This window comes from Tasmannia lanceolata, unplaced genomic scaffold, assembly GCF_043159265.1.
Source record: "Tasmannia lanceolata isolate RefF3 unplaced genomic scaffold, GAP_Taslan_0.1 ptg000011l, whole genome shotgun sequence".
NCBI classification, from domain to species: Eukaryota; Viridiplantae; Streptophyta; class Magnoliopsida; order Canellales; family Winteraceae; genus Tasmannia; species Tasmannia lanceolata.
Genome location: NW_027518688.1, coordinates 19,281,044 through 19,298,358, shown reverse-complemented (window position 1 = coordinate 19,298,358; position 17,315 = coordinate 19,281,044). Strand labels below are relative to the sequence as shown.

Sequence of the window (17,315 nt, the reverse complement as noted above, 5' to 3'; positions counted from 1 at the left end):
TATATGAGCTTGAGGGCCCAAACACATGGTGTCACATTTTTTGTGGTGATCCAAACCATTCATTTGCAAGGCCCCATCATAGATAGGGTGTGTACCAAAAATCAGCTCCATTGGATCATCCTAACCCCTCTAAAAACGGAGGGCAAAAATGGGCAAATTTGTGACCAAAGGTGTCTGTCCATTTTGCCCTACACTTTTGGATGGGTTAGGATGATCATATGGAGCTGATTTTTTATACACACCCTATCTATGTAAGGGCCTTTCAAATGAATGCTTTGGACCATTCTAACAAGATGGGCCCACATGTGTTTGGGCCCTCAAGCTCATATAAGCTATATGAGCTTCAAGCTCACAATCATTTTCCTCTCTCTCTCTCTCTATATATATATATATATTAATGCAACTTTAACGCTCTAGATTGCACTAATGACTATAGATGTGTGAGTGCATGATCAGATTGATTTTGTGGTAACTATATACGATCTTTAGTTATCTACTTATTATATTAAGTATGATATTGGCAAACCTCTAGGAAGCCGTGGACGATCGATGAACCAGAAAACCAACTTGTCGTCGATCGGAACTATACCGACAAGCAGACACTTCTCCGTTATGCGGATGAACTCATTGCTAAATCCGTGACCTTTTGGGTAAGTTGTAAGGCCTCTCCTTTCGATAATCGGTGAAATCCTCGGAGGTTTCAGTCCAAAAGATTTCGCAACAATGGAGCTTACCCCATCACAGCCGAGTACAACCTGCACTGAACAAACTTAGAATTTTTTTACCTCATATTTTTTTTTGGGCAGTGATAAATTCACCCCGTTGAAAGAAGAATACACCCCCTTTTAACAGAAATCGTTAGGATATCTTTAAGGGCTGGAGGAGCAAGAGTTAACTCCAAAAGCATTAAAACTTGAGGCTTTCTTTTAAAAGGAGGTGTGCCCTTCTTTCAAGTCAAATAAAATGGGTGTCATGTATACCAGCTCCTTGTATTTATATGGTGTTGGGTAGTATATTCAAGTACACTGAAATACTCATTAGCGCCCACATTTTGTTGGGTGTATTTATATGGTGTTCATTTTGTGCCTAAACTTAAATAAGCCGTGTCCCAAAAACCATCTACGTAGGATGACTCTAACCCTCTGATATGTAGAATTTTAAAAAGGACAACACGGTACATGAACTCATAGGCATGAGAATGAGTACGAATGTCAGAATCCGATACCGTTACTGAGTGTCCGATTCGGCTAACCTGAGAAAAATAAAATTCTTGGATTCACCGATAAATTAGGTAATATATCGGAAATTTTAGTAGGTTAAGTAAATATAATTTTTTATTTCTAATTGAAAATTTACAATTAAAATAAGGGATTTGAGAGGGTCCATCGCAAAAGGCATTTCACAGCTGGTCTGTCACATGTTAGACCAGCCACCTCGTGAATGAAGACAACAGCTTTTGTCTCCATTCACGAGGTGGGTGGTCTGACATGCGACAGACCAGCCGCGAAATGCCTTTTCCTATGGACACTAGCAATTTCCTTTAAATAAATAAATGGTATCTGCACTACCATCTTTTGATATTTCCACTTAAGCATCTTATCTATTAATATTTAAAGAGCTATCAAAAGTTTATTACAGTACGAAAAGCTCTCACAAGCCCATTAAAAAAAAGAAAATACAAGTTAAAACATGGTTGAGCTCAAAATATTGGATAATTATAAAGTTTTTGTAGTATTATTTCATAAAAAAAATAGATCAGAGAGATCTAAAAATGTCAATGAATATTTTTGCATTATTCCCCGAAAACTACCTCTTGTGCCATGTGGCATATGGTGATTTGTTCTGTTCCACTCTCGGTTAGGCAGCTGATCTCCTTAGCAGCACTATAATCAGAAAGGGGAGAAATTATATGGTGCCCGACTGTAAAGTCCAGTGTGGATGGTCTGATAAAAGCATGGAATTAAATTTCAGGGACTGAAACCGAATTTTTTTTCCAAATTCAGTCATTTCGGACAAATTTCGGTCAAAACAGATCAAATTTCGGCCGAAATTGAAACCGAAATTGAAATTGAACTGATTTCCGACCCACCGAAATCCGGACCCGACCGAAATTTAAAAACAATGGATAAAAGGACCGCCCTTAAAAGTGGTCAGATGTTGGATCAAATATCAAGGGAGGTACTGCCCACACTGGACTTCATGGCTGGGCACCAGATACAATCTCTTAGAAAGAGAATCATTAAGTCACCTTGGCACGGATGACGCCCCCATTGTGTAAATTAAGAACCGGAAAAGAGGTGAGTTGATCAATTTCAACCGAAACAATACGGAAACCGAAACGGATTGTTTGGGGAGGCAATCCGTGGGCAAGGGCTTCAATGAGATCGCTTCTTTTAAGGCATCGGTGCTCTTCCTTCCTATCACAGATAGCATTGAATCAGGATATTATACCAAGTAGCCTTCTTACTATTACCAAGTGAACCAAAGTACATATAATTTTGTATTTTTATTACATAAAAAGGGTACTTTTATAGTTTTATCATAAAAATAAACCCTTGGAAAGATGGCTGAATAACAGAGGAATGATAGAATGAAAGGCGCCCTTGCAAAAAATGGCTCAAAGGTCGCCCTGATTGGTTGGCTCTACTTTTTGCAATCGAATTTCCAATCTCATCGGGTCTAATACGCCTTTTTTGGGGGGGAGGGGGAGGGGGGGGGGGGGGGGGATAGATTTGGGTGTTAAACCTAAATTTCATTAAAAGCTATTAAATCTCCTATTAAAATGGGTTGTGAGTGTGTGTAAGAGAGAGAGAGAGAGAGAGAGAGAGAGAGAGAGAGAGAGTGTGTGTGAGAGACGGAGAGAGAGATTTTGTAAAAATCAGCTTATTGGCCCACTCCATAGTAATTATAGTACAAAAAATCGTGAATAAAAACTTAATAAAGAGGGAGAGAGATTATAAGAGATTTAATTGGCATGAGAGAGAGAGAGGAGAGAGAAAGAGATTTAATAGCTTTTAATGAAAACACAAATCTCTTTCTCCCGTAAAAAAAGGCGTATTAGACCAAATTTCACAATTGGATGGGATTGTAAATCCGGTTGCAAAAAGTAGACCCGACCAATCAGGGCGCCCTTGGAGCAGTTTTTGCCTTTCATTCTATCATTCCTTCAATAACACAGACGGGTCTACCTAGCCGCTCACTTTTTTTTTTTTTTGGGGGTTTTGCTAACAGTTCCCTTAGTTCATTTTGCTATTATTTTACACTAGGTTTGAGTAGGGATGCAACCGGGGTCAGCCAGGTCGGGTTTTCTAGAACCCTACCCTACCCAAGAAATTACCTCAGGTTAGGCCGGGTTTAGTTTTCTTTGAGAAAATCCTAGATTCATAAACCTGACCACACACAAGAAATATAATTTCTCGGGTTGGTGCAGGTCGGGTCGGGTTTGTATTATTTAGTGTAAGATAATGACTAATTTCAAAGATTGTAGAAAACAACACATTTTCATGCCAAAAATCTCTAAATTTATATCATCAGGTGCATTAATTTAAGGAAACTATTTTTTCACATCACAAACATGATCGGCCCAATAAAAACAATTAGGGCGATGATATTTTCACCCCCTGCATTACGCATGCGCCCCCCTTGTAACGTGATTTGACGTCAAAAAATGTTAAAGTTGCCCAATTTTCATGATATAAGGGGAGCACATGGGTAATGCAGGGGGAGTGAAAATATCATCTCTCAAACAATTATATCAATATATTAAAAATAGGAGGGATGCTAAACTCATAGGAGACCTTGTAGAAAAGGTGGAAAAGGGTGGCATTATTGGCTCCACGTCATTGCATCTACTGTTTTCAGAGCCACAATAAATGCTCTAACTATGACATGGATCCAATAGTGGCGCCCATCTCCACCTTTTCTACAAGGGCTCCTGTGAGTTTAGAATCCCTCTAAAAATAATTTGCCATGTTATTAAAGAGATAATTAAGAAAGTCATTAGTACATCTATAAGAGTTGGGTCAGGCTTCAGGTTTTTTTTTCTTTAAACCCACCCTGACCCAATATTAGGTCGGGTTTTTCCACCTAAAACCCTACCCAACCCAATACCCATGATTTCTAAACCTGACCTGAGTTATTTCCGGGTCAAGTCAATGCGGGTTGGGTAAAACCTGACCCAAGTTGCAACCCTAGGTTTGAGGGTTTGACACATGTTTTGATAAAGAAGTCCCAAACCTTGTGTAAAATGAAGTTTACAATGTAACTTATGGCACTCGTTAGCAAAACCTTTTTTTTTAAGTCTCCTTTCCTTGCGACTTAAAATGGGGGTAAAAAAAATTTCACCTATTTTTAAGGTTCTATTTCTTTCAACATAAACTCAGTATAAGACAAGTTTTTTACCGCTTTTTTTGGTGGGAAAGTGGGTGTAAAAATTTTTTTATGGCCATTTTTAGTGGGAAAATGGGTGTCAAATTTGTTTTAAGCCTATTTTACGTTAAAAGAAGCAATTGTAAAACAAATTTACAGCTATTTTAAGTGGAAAATGGGCGTAAAATGCGTATTTTCGATGTAAAATGGGATTAAAATTTGTTTTAGGCCCAATTTACGTAGAAAGAAATAAGCCTATTTGAAATGATAAGAGCACACATAGGGAGTGTGCCGGGGCCATGACGCCTGATGCAGTCTGAAAATCCGGACGCTCTTCGTTGCTGTTGGGTATATAATATAACCCATGTATGTTCTAATACAAGCCCAATCAGATAATGGACTGGTGTAGTGGGCCTATTTGGGCTAGAGCCCACTAACCTATTAAAACCCTAGTGTATCTAATATATGTAGGGGCAGGAGGCAACAAACTTGGTATTCCAAATTAGATACTTTGGGTGTAATGCTTCAAACAACTTCTTGCTTGACCTAATTTCTCTAACAATCTTAAAGCATTAGGCATAAAACCCTAAAGTACGTTTGTTTTTTTTCCTCTTAGGGACGTTCTAAACTCCCACAAAACAAGAAGAGGACGTCTGCCTCTAAAACATGGGTTGTTTTCAAGCGTGGGTTCCCTGAAAAGAGAATCAAAGAAGCCATCGTCAGACATGTGGCCTGCAATTATCTCTCTTGGATATTCGTTGAATTTCTCGTTTATTATTTCCACCAAAATACCAACAGAGATGTGATGACTCTTTTTTCTCGTACAAGGAAAAACAACTCGTGTGATCATCCTAGAGAAAGTGAGTGTGTATGTCGGTTGGAAGAAACCTATTGAAACGGTGGTGAAACCCTCTTCAACGGCAGTAGGAAAAGTTAAACAAGGTTTTGAATTGGGGTTTCAATCCATTGTGACTGATTATACACCGATTATACACCGAGCCCCCATCGTTTGTTGGAACCTGCTATTATACACCGAGCAGCCCTCTCCCTCATCTGAGCCTTTGTGCAATTGCAAACTTGAAACACAACCATCCTTGGTGGCCAAAATTTCTTTTCTTTGTGGGTTGGATTTCACGTTCCAGAAATTGAGCCGAAGTGCTTGGTTTTTGGGCGATGGTCACTCTCTTTCTCATCTTGGGATCTATCTTGTTGACTGAACCATCCTTGTTCAAAGGGCTGAGATTGGTTGGGTTCTATCTTGTTGAACGACCCGTCCCTGCTCCAAAGGGCTGAGGTTGTGGAAGTTCTTGGTGGCCTAGAATACTACTTGGTGGAGACCAAAACTTTGGTGAAATACTTGGTGGAGGTTGTGAGTACACAACAAGTTTTGCTGGAAAATGAACTCCTATTGGTGGTTGTTCCATATGTTTTGGGCGTGATAACAGCCCTCACACTTGGATTTATTCCATCCATTGCTGAATCCAATTTTTGCATAAACTTCCATTGCCGAACCCCTTTTTGGGTCATCTTGGTGGTCGTTTGGTGCAAAATCAAAGCGTTTGGGCTGATTCTTTGTGATACAATTCTTTGGGCGGATTACACCAACACTGGAAAAGGTTTCAATCGGATCTCACCGGTTCTTCACCGGTTTTGCTTCGGTTCAGTTCAGGCGGGTTTTGCGATTCGACTTTCTTGGGAAAGGGATTTGGTTCTTGGAGCTCGGCCTAGAATTTGTTTCTTGCGCGGGTTCTTATAGCCGGTTCTTGCCGGTTTTTCGCCTGGTTCACACGGTTCATTGTGGTTCTCGCGGTTCGGGTCTTGGATTTGGCTCTCGGATTGGGTTCTTGTGATTCGCCAACCAGGTGCACTCTTTCCACTTTATTTTCGTAAATAGTTTATTACAATGGAAAAGACTACAGTTCCATTTGAGATGGTCAAACTTCAATCGTTTGGAGGATCTGAGTTTAATTCTTGGAAGCGAAAGACTCAATTCGGTCTGAAATACGTGAATGTTTTCTACACCGTCTTGAGTACCTTTGCTGATTCGATTAAAGATGTTGAGGAATCTCAATGGATTCGAGATGGGGATTTCTACAGAGACTACTTGTTGAACTGTCTTTCAGACCGTCTTGCAGAAACCCACTGCTAAAGAAATTTGGGATAATTTAGATGCTCAATTCTGAAAGGAGGAGGAATTGTCTAAGACTCATCTTGTGGACAAATTCATGGATTTCAAATTCCAAAAGGACATGAAAATCACTCCTCAAGTAACTGATTTAGAGAATTTGAGATCTAAATTAACCAATGAGAAAATAGTAGTGTGTGATCTATTTCTTGTGGGTGCCATCATATATCAGTTACCATCTGCATGACACTCTTTCAAAACAGAGTTGGATAGAAAGAAGGTGCAAGTGGGATTGGATGATCTCAAATGATTCATTCGAATCGAAGATGAGAATAGAGCTAGGAATAACTTGGAGATGGTTAGACAGCAGAAGTTAGCTGCTAACACGGTGATATATCCCAAGAACTTTCCTAAGAAATCCAAGTCACCTAAGAGTGATATCTCCAAGTTGGACGCCAAAAAGACTGTCTTTAAGAAAAAGAAATGCAAGTGCTACAGCTGTGGGAGATATGGTCACTTTGCTGTGTCGGCAACCTAAGATAGTTAAATCTGACACACCATACAAGGAAGCTACTATGTTAGTAGATAAGGCTGAGCCTAAAAGTTTCACTCCCATGTTGGGAAAAGATAAGGCCAGTACTTCTTCAGATCGGTGGTTAGATACAGATGCCATTTATCATGCTTGCAACTCAAAGAAAGTTGTTCACTAAGTGTTATCGAAGTAAAGGAGACTGGTACAGTGGCTAGTGGAGCAGACGTGGAAGTTACTCACACTGGTACTGCGAACTTGGCCCTTTCTTCAGGTAAACTGCTTACTTTATAAGATGTTAAAGTGTTTTTCATTAGTCTGTTTGACTATGATGGCATATGCACTTCATTTATGTGTGGTAGAGTAATTTTTGATTGTTAACTCATACTATTTTGATTGTGCATATTTGATAGATGGTATGTATGGTTTGAGTTTAGAAAATGAGACCGTTAGTTATGATAGTTCACCGCTCATTGATCCTAAGTTGTTACACAACCGATTGGGATATGTGCACTATCAGAAAATGGTCCACCTTACTATCACTCATAAGATACCATTATATATATCATAAATTTGACAAGTGTGAGAGTCAGGAGTGATAAAGAAGGAGAAGATACACATTGACAGGGTTCAAGGAATTCTGTGCCTCTCAGGACGTAATTCTTGAAACTACTGCTTCTCACTCGCCTCAATCAAATGGCATAGTTGAGTGTAAGAACATGATTGTAACTTAAGTGTTAAACTCCATGTTAATGGCAGCTGGCATGCCTAGTTGCATTTGGGGAGAGGCAGCTTTGACTGCAAATCACATCCTAAAACTCTAAATGCTCTTCCATGTGATAGAGTACCCAAGAAGTTTGGTGAGGACTTTATGACCTACGAATTGGAGAACGATCAATCATCCTATCAGGAAGTGATGAGATCTAGGACTCTATGTTGTGGGCAGAAGCCATTCATGATGAAATTGGCTCTCTGTTAGAAAATCTAACTTGACAGCTAGTCGATTTGCCAAAAGGGGCTACGACTATAGGCTATAAGTAGATATTTGTATGTGATTATACAAACTTTTGTTGGGTCTTAAACAAGCACCTAAATTGTGACATCCAAATTTGACAAAGTAGTAAAGAGCTTTGGATTTTTTGATCAATTACTCGGATAAATGCCTTTACTATAATTTTGTATCTAATTAGGTCATGATTATTTGCTTATATGTAGATGTTGATTCTTCTTTCCAATCTCTCTGTGTGATGAGTAATGTGAAACAATCCTTAGGTAAAGAATTCGACATGCAAAGACCTGGGTGTTGATAACACCATTCTTAGCATGAAAGTAAGTTTTTGAAAGTCAAGGAATCACCCTTGGCCTAGCCCATTATATGAAAAACTATTTTCTTTTTGTGGATGCAGTGAGTGCAAACCGACTGAGACACCATTTTGACTATACCAAGAAGCTGATCTCTAAGGAAGTGACAGTGTGAGTCAGTTAGATTATTCTAAACTGATTGGTAGTCTCATGTATGCTATGAGTTGCACTAGGCCAGACATAGCCTTTACAGTTGGCATGCTGAGTCGTTTCACTAGTCATCCTGGTCATGAGCACTGGGATGCCCTTATGAGGCTGATGAGATACCTTAAGGGTACTCAAGATTATGCTCTTTGTTATGGTGGCCATCCTACTGTATTGGAAGGATATTCTGATGCATCATGGGGCTCAGAATTAGGAGACAGTATGTCTACCAGTGGTTATGTGTTTACCCTGGGTGGAGCTGTTGTTGCGTGGAAGTCGACGAGATAGACTTGCATTGCTCTGTCATCTATGGAACTATAACTTTATACTCTAGCTTCTGAAGGAGATGAAGCAGAGTGGATAAAGAATCTGATTATGAACATTCAACTGACTCGGTCAAGGATTAATTCCTTAAGTGCGTTCTGTGATAATCAAGCTAATTACGATTGTGAAGAACTCACTCTTTAATAGTAAGAGGAGACATATTAGGCTGAAACATGCCATGCTGAATTATCTCATTGAACACGGGATTATTACTTTGATTGATGTGAGATCGAAGGATAATATGGCCGATGCTCTCACAAAGGGATTGAACAAAGATTGAATATTCAAAACTGTGGGGGAGATGAGGTTAAAGACTGTGTAGACATGTCTTAATCTCTACATCATCCAAGTTATTTTGAATTTTCAAATCTCCCTTTTGGCCCAAAGATAGGCACTTGATATGTTTTCCTTGATGTTTACAGTTGTTGTGTGTCATTCCACATTTGATAACATGCCATTTTTTGGGAAATGTTGTATATTCCATACATAGATGATACAACTCACCTCAAATTTGGTTATCCTTTTTGGGAAAGGTTGGACATTCCATACATAGATGATTCAGCTTAACTCAAATATGGATAAGATGACTGTAACATTCCAAATGAAAACATGAAATGGTTCTTTGCAGAAGAAACTATTAGGTCTTGTTCTTTATTGAAACTTGACAATGATGAATGATTCTTTGCAAAAAAAACTGTTTAGGTCTTGTTCTTTATTGAAACTTGACAATGATGCTTATGGTGAGAGTGATACTGATATTTTTTCAACCATTTTGGAATTGTACTAAGTTCTTCAGGTAGAACTAGATACTTTTGTGAATTATGGAATTGTACTAAGTTCTTCTTCAGGTAGAACTAGATACTTTAGTGTTTTATACAAATGATTGGATTCATTTTCATGAAATCCATATTTGGTAATTCACAGGGATTGGCGAAAAAGGAGGAGCTTGTCTTGATTTGAATTTTGATGAAGATGACTTACTTGATGAGTAAATCTTCTAAAGTCATAAAGACTATGCTTGCATTTCAGTATGCATAGAGTTCACTTTTTTGTGAAACTTTATTTTGGATCTCGATGAGAATCATACCCCATGAATGAATTCATCTAAGATCAGTGGGGTTCACTTACATGTGAAACTGCTTTCGTTGAGTTTAGATTATTTCTAAAACTCTTAGTTAGTCTTAAAAGTATTCATGTTTTCAGTTGGATTACAGATCTTTTTTAATATGGTGCTATGGATGATTCAATATTTTGTTTGAACATCACATTATCTATCTATTGGATTGTGCTATATGTAGAACATATGAGGAGATTGTTGGGTATATAATATAACCCATGTATGTTCTAATACAAGCCTAATAAGATAATGGACCGGTGTAGTGGGCCTATTTGGGCTAGAGCCCACTAACCTATTAAAACCCTATAGTGTATCTAATATATGTAGGGGCTGGAGGCAACAAACTTGGTATTCCAAATTAGATACCTTGGGTGTAATGCTTTAAACAACTTCTTGCTTGACCTAATTTCTCTGACAAGCGTAGCAGCGAAAGCAAAATAGACAAAATAAAGTAGAAAAGGACCCTTCGATTACCATCGTAGGGAATAGAATACTTCGATCACCATTAAAGGGGATGATATTTACTTCGATCCCGTCGAAGTCAAGTTTCTCAAAGCGAAACTATTAAATACTCTTGCAGGTGCTAATCCAAGCAATCAAAAGTTCTCAAAGAACTCATTAGCCTAAATGCAAATTTCATTCAATAATCAAAAGAAGTCCATTATATTGCTTTCATAACATCTATTTATAATAAAAGAAACCCTAAAATCTAACTACATACCTAAGCAATTAATCTTAGCCGTCCATCTAAAATAACATAAATAACCTAAAACTTGACTAAAACTTACATAAAATAGTAATCCAATAATAGGCATCTACCATATCCGTAAAATACTACTAACTTCCTCAAATCACATCTAAATCTCGTGATCATGGGCTTGTTAGATAGGTAATCGAAAAACCTTTACAAAGATACCAAAATCAAGCCAAACAGACAAGATTTGATGCCTGAAAAATAGGCTACAAATAAAATGACGAAAATACAAATTATAAAATAAGAATCAAGCTCTATGTCATTGAACCAACCGTTCTTGGTGATTGCCATCCGCATCATACTCCTCGAGATTAAAAAGTGTCAAAGAACCTTCATCAATTGAAACTATTGAAGATCAAATCTTGCATCATAATCCTGAAGACGAAAATATAATATGTCTTGATCTTGAACATGCTTGAATTCATAAATAACGGCTATAGGCTTCAATGGAGGATCGAATAAAAAAGGATTAATGTAAATTGATGAAGAAATTAATGTAATACTTTACCACCCACTTATCTCTTCTATCTCCATAGGTTCACCAAATAAGCTATTTAATCCAATTTCTTTTAGTTTTTCGTTCATGATACCATGGGGAATATCCATTACCACTGTAAGTGATTCGTTGATCACTTCGTCGCCATAAAAAACCAATGACCTATTATATGAATTTTTACAAATAATTAAATACCCATCTTCCGAATATTCATCATAGATTGGCGGTGAGTCACAATTTATGATTTCTTCCTCTATGTAATAATAAAACGATTTTAAGTTTACCTCCCAATCTTGACATCCAGAAACTCTCATTTGAAGTGACCGAAGATACTCTATAACAATTGTGAATCCACGCAAACGTTGCTACCAAATTTCTTCTTCAACCCAAGGAATGAATCAAGTCTGATACCAACTGATGCAGTCGAAAATCCGGACACTCCTCGTTGCGTACCAGTGGAAGCAAAATAGACAAAATAAAGTAGGAAAGGACCCTTCGATTACCGTCGTAGGGAATAGAATACTTCGATCACCGTCGAAGGGGATGAGATTTACTTTGATCTCGTCGAAGTCGAGTTTCTCATAGCGAAACTAAAAAATACTCCTGCAGGTGCTAATCAAAGCAACCAAAAGTTCTCAAAGAACTCATTAGCCTAAAAGCAAATTTCATTCAATACTCAAAAGAAGTCCATTACATTGCTTTCATATCATTTATTTATAAGAAAATAAAACCTAAAATCTAACTTAAGGCCTATGCATCTAATCTTAGCCATCCATCTAAAATAACATAAATAAAACCTAAAACTTGACTAAAACTTACTTAAAATAGTAATCCCGCAATATGCATATACCATATCCATAAATTGCATATAACTTGCTCAAATCACATCCAAATCGCCCGGTTAAAAAAAACTCGTCCTCGAGTTTTAAAGTGTTGAAGAACATTTATCAATTGAAACTGTTGAAGATCAAATCTTGCATCATAATCCCGAAGACGAAAATATAATGTCTTGATCTTGAACATGATTGAATTCGTAAATAACTGCTATAGGCTTCAATGGAGGATCGAATAAAAAAGGATCAATGTAAATTGATGAAGAAATTAATGTAATATTTTACCACCCCTCTTCTATCTCCATAGGTTCACCAAATAAGCTATTTAATCCAATTTCTTTTAGTTCTTCGTTCATGATAGCATGGGGCACATCCTTTACCACTTTAAGTGATTCGTTGATCACTTCGTCGCCATAAAAAACCAATGACCCATTATATGAAATTTTACAAATAATTAAATACCCATCTTCCGAATATTCATCATAGATTGGTGGTGAGTCTCAATTTATGATTTCTTCCTCTATGTAATAATAAAACGATTTTAAGTGGTTTGCCTCTCAATCTTGGCATCCAGAAACTCTAATTAAATACCCATCTTCCGAATATTCATCATAGATTGGTGGTGAGTCTCAATTTATGATTTCTTCCTCTATGTAATAATAAAACGATTTTAAGTGGTTTGCCTCTCAATCTTGGCATCCAGAAACTCTCATTTGAAGAGACCGAAGATACTCTATAACTACCGTGAATCCACGCAAACGTCGCTATCAAATTTCTTCTTCAACCTAAGAAATGAATAAGCTCTAATACCAACTGATGCAGTCCGAAAATCCGGATACTCTTCGTTGCGTACCCGTGGAAGCAAAATAGACAAAATAAAGTAGAAAATGACCATTCGATTACCGTCGTAGGGAATATAATACTTCGATCACCGTCGAAGGGGATGAGATTTACTTTGGTCCCGTCGAAGTCGAGTTTCTCATAGCAAAACTAGAAAATACTCCTACAGGTGCCAATCCAAGCAACCAAGAGTTCTCAAAGAGCTCATTAGCTTAAAGGCAAATTTCATTCAATACTCAAAAGAAGTCCGTTACATTGCTTTCATATCATCTATTTATAATAAAAGAAACCCTAAAATCTAACTTAAGGCCTAAGCAACTAATCTTAGCCATTCATCTAAAATAACATAAATAAAACCTAAAACTTGACTAAAACTTGCCTAAAATAGTAATCCCGCAATATGCATATACCATAGCCGTAAAATGCCAATAACTTGCTCAAATCATATCCAAATCGCGTGATCTTGGGCTCGTTAGATAGGTAATCGAAAAACCTTTCCAAAGATACCAAAATCCAGCCAAACAGACAAGATTTGATGCCTGAAAAAAAAAACTACAAATAAAATGATTAAAATACAAATTAAAAAATAAGAATCATGTTCTATGCCATTGAACCGAACGTTCTTGGTTATTTCCGTCCGCATCAATGCCCACTTCCTGTCTGCCATGATAATGGTGTGATCATTCATCTCTAAGTCCAACAATGGATGACCAAATCACGTACATTGTACAATCCCAATCCGCCAATTTGTAGAAAATTTTGCCTTTTATTTTCTAAACTGACCATTTTGGAGAGTATAATTTAAAGGGTTAGGATTGTTTACCATGGAAGATTTTTAGTGCATGGGCCATCCGCAATTAGACCCAACAAATGAATAGTGTGCAAATTGACCAAGTGGTCCAACTTATACTTTTGCTTGCCCTTAATTTTCTTAAAAGGAAAAAATTAGGACAAGCCCATTTAATCAATCCTTAAATATTAGATGTTGCTACAAGAATAGGAATTACCCGTTCGGTATTACATGTATCGTCTTGCCATCCACCGACATTTCTCGAGACCTGATTATAATTAAAAAAGAGAGAGGGAAAATAGAAATTTTTTTGTCAAAATCAACTAAAAATATAAAAAAAGATTATGGATGCATGAACTTTGATGGAACGTCTATAATCGGCCCAACATTTTATATAGAAGTCACGCATTAGGATTAAAATTTTACACTTAGATCCGGTGGGCCTACCAACTATACACAAATCCATGCATATAAGTGGGCCCACCACTTTACACCTCATGCTATGATGGGGTGGGGCACAACATTTTATGACCATGCCTAGCATAGGTGTGCCCCACCATTTTATAAACCATCCTATTGATGGGATGGGTCCCACCAATTCACTCCTAATGTTATTGATGAGGTGGGGTCCACCATATGTAATCCTATGCATGCACTGGGATGCAGCCCTTCATTTTACATCTCATGTTTTGATGCACCCATGCCTGACATAGGCCCTAAATACAAGTTAGGGATTTGCCTAGGGCCCATCGCAAAAGGCATTTCGCGGAACGCCTTGCACGAGAGAGCAGCCACATAGGCTCACTTTCCAACAAATTTTGTCATTATTCACGAGGTGGCTGCTCTCTCATACAACATACCTTCCACGAAATGCCATTTGCGATAGACCCTAGCAAATCCCCACTAGTTATTAAATAAGTTTTAGTAGGGAAAAGTATTGGGCACTTTTTTTTGTACTTGAGACAGACACTCTAAAGTATTTATGATCAAGGTTTAAAATTTCGGTTTCGGACCCTGAAATTTTGAAATTTCGGTCGAAATCTGGTACAAAAATGGAAACTAATATTTTATTCAATATTAAATTTCGGTCGAAATTTCGGTGAAATATTAAATTAATTAAAAAAAAAAACAGATTTTTGGGTCAAATTCGGAAAAACCGAAATTTCCACCGAAATTCAGGAATTTAATTTCGGCCGAAATAAATGACCGTTTCGGGTTACGGTGGTTTTGGTGTCGGTCTCGGTCGAAATTTAAAACCCCGTTTATGATTACTGTTTTACATTTACACTAGACGGGTCAGTCCCAACTCCCAAGTTAAAAATATATAATTTCCCCTTTTTATATTGTGAATTCGCGGACAAGAGAGTGTACATGGTAAGAAAGATACGGTGAATCCCACGTATTTGGTGATTTAAACCTCTTATTTGCTCAGCCCTGCCGTAAGTAGGACGTAGACTAGAAATCCTCTCAATATGATGATCTTGTTGTCCGTGTTAAGCCTAAAATCAGTAACAGATATGGAAGTGACGTAAGAGTTGGGCTGGAGGACCCGAGGAACTGAAGTGAAGGAGCTGAGCCCTGCACAAGAGCAAACGAGGTCAGAAGACCAACCCGGAGTCGTTGTTCCGGACGGGCCCTTCGACACTCAAGTCAGTACGAGCAGGAGTGCAGAGCCAAATTTTAAGAGTGGTAGCTTAGAAGTTATTGCCCTTTACTCTGAGCCTTGAGAGGCTTTTTATAGAGGGAGACCTGGGGTGGTTGGATTACCTACCCCAGGATAGGTGTCGGACCTTTTGTGGGTTTAGGTTCACCCACTCTTAGGCAATTACCGAATTACCCCTGCGCAGCAGTTGGGCTTGTGGTGGGCCCTTCCGGGGCCACGTGTCGACAGCTCATTAGTTGCTGTTTTTCGTACCCCATCAGTTGCCCCCCCAGTTCTCCAAGTCATTGTAGTGATTTGGGGAAGTGTGAGGAGTTGTATTCTTAAATGGTAGAATGAGCCGGTGTTCGGGATGGCTCGATGGAAAACCTGTTTGGCCAAGCCGTCTGCTGGCCTGGGACGACCAGAAGTGGAGCGAAAAATCTGTCCAGCTAAGTCGTCTGTCCGGCATGAAAAATCTGTCCGGCTAAGCCGTCTGTCCGGAAAATCTGTTCGGCTAAGCCGTCTGTCCGGCCTGGGGAATCTGTCCGGCTTGGGCCGGACTGATTTTTGTCGTCTAGTTCTGTCTGGCTTGGGCCGGACTGATTTTTGTCGTTTTGCGGACATGTCATATCCTGTCCGGCTTGGGCTGGACTGTTTTTTGTCGTCTTGCGGACGCGTCATATCCTGTCCGGCTTGGGCCGGGCAGATTTTTGTCATCTAGCGAACGCGTCATATTCTGTCCGGCTTGGGCCAGACTGATTTTTGTCGTCTAACGGACGCGCCATATTCCGTCCGGCTTGGGCTAGACTGATTTTTGTCGTCTAGCGGACGCGCCATATTCTGTCCGGCTTGGGCCAGACTGATTTTTGTCGTCTTGCGGACGCGTTATATCCTGTCCGGCTTGGGCCGGCCAGTTTTTTGTCGTATTGCGGACGCGTCATATCCTGTCCGGCTTGGGCCAGGCAGTTTTTTGTCGTCTTGCGGACGCGTCATATCCTGTCCGGCTTGGGCCGGACTGATTTTGTGTCCGGTTTGGACCGGACACAATTACTCAGAAGGTATCCCGCGCTCAAGCAGTTTAAATAACCGACCGTTTTCCGCCTGTATTGCACGCGCGTTTTCCGCCTCGGGACGTGACCCCTTCATTAATGAGGAACACGTGGCACCATGTAAGGGCCCTCGAAGCGCGCGCCTTTCATTAATGCAAACCGCCTTAAGCCAAGGTCTATAAAAGGAGGTTTTCTCTTTTCACATTTCACTTTTACTCACTTGCTTTCTCTCCTTTTTTTCTTTTTTTCTTGCTCTGCCTGTTCGGCTCTGATAGCCCGGGGTTGTGGTCGTCCACGAGTTAGGAGTCTTTCTCTTCAGGCCGGTAATCCTTCTTTTAGTATATTTATTTGATTTCTTTCAGCGTTCTTTATGTCCAGTAGTGCTTCAAGTTCTGAGTCCGGTTCTAGGTCTGATTCAGGGGAGTCCGGGTCCTCTAGTAGTTCGGCATCTAGCTCGTCGGAGAGGACTCGAACTAGTCCGACCAAGATTCCCGGCCCCTATATGGCGAGTCCTGACGTTAGCGTAGAGGTCATAGATAGTGGGGACGAGGTGATTTTGGATTTGAATAATACTTCGCCTCCAACGGATAGTTACTTCCGAGGAGAATATCCTTGATGAGTCCAGGCTAGGTGACATTAGGGATAGGTACTGTATTCCCCAAAGGTTTGGGTTTAGGGCCGCGATAGAGGGAGATAGGGCTTGCAACGACAGCTTCGACGTCTGTATATACGACGAGTCGTTAAGGGCCGGGCTCAGGTTCCCTCTGCATCCATTCTTCATCGCGGTCCTTCAATATTACGGGCTGGGTCCGGCTCAGGTCGCGCCGAACTCATGGAGGACGCTGATCAGGTTTATATACCTCGTCCAGGGCCGGCTTCAAAGAAGTTTGTCTGTGCCGTTGTTCCGCATGTGTGCGCACTTGAAGAGGCATAAGGACGGGG

At 39.4% G+C, this 17,315-nt stretch overlaps 1 protein-coding gene across 5 annotated transcripts in view; it reads right to left on the bottom strand.

The window, feature by feature from the left end:
- The window catches only part of LOC143886555 (monooxygenase 1-like), a 32,381-nt gene that overhangs the window by 3,395 nt on the left and 11,671 nt on the right, over window positions 1-17,315 (bottom strand). For 2 of the 5 annotated variants that reach the window (XM_077390583.1, XM_077390587.1), the window contains 4 exons: window positions 13,900-13,950; window positions 2,249-2,413; window positions 1,811-1,883; window positions 527-755 (listed from right to left, as the gene is read on the bottom strand). In XM_077390583.1, the coding sequence (XP_077246698.1) occupies window positions 527-755; window positions 1,811-1,883; window positions 2,249-2,413; window positions 13,900-13,950 (518 nt within the window). Of the gene's footprint in view, window positions 1-526; window positions 756-1,810; window positions 1,884-2,248; window positions 2,418-13,899; window positions 13,951-17,315 lie in introns of all 5 variants that reach the window. The other 3 variants (XM_077390584.1, XM_077390588.1, XM_077390585.1) reach the window with 2 other exon arrangements.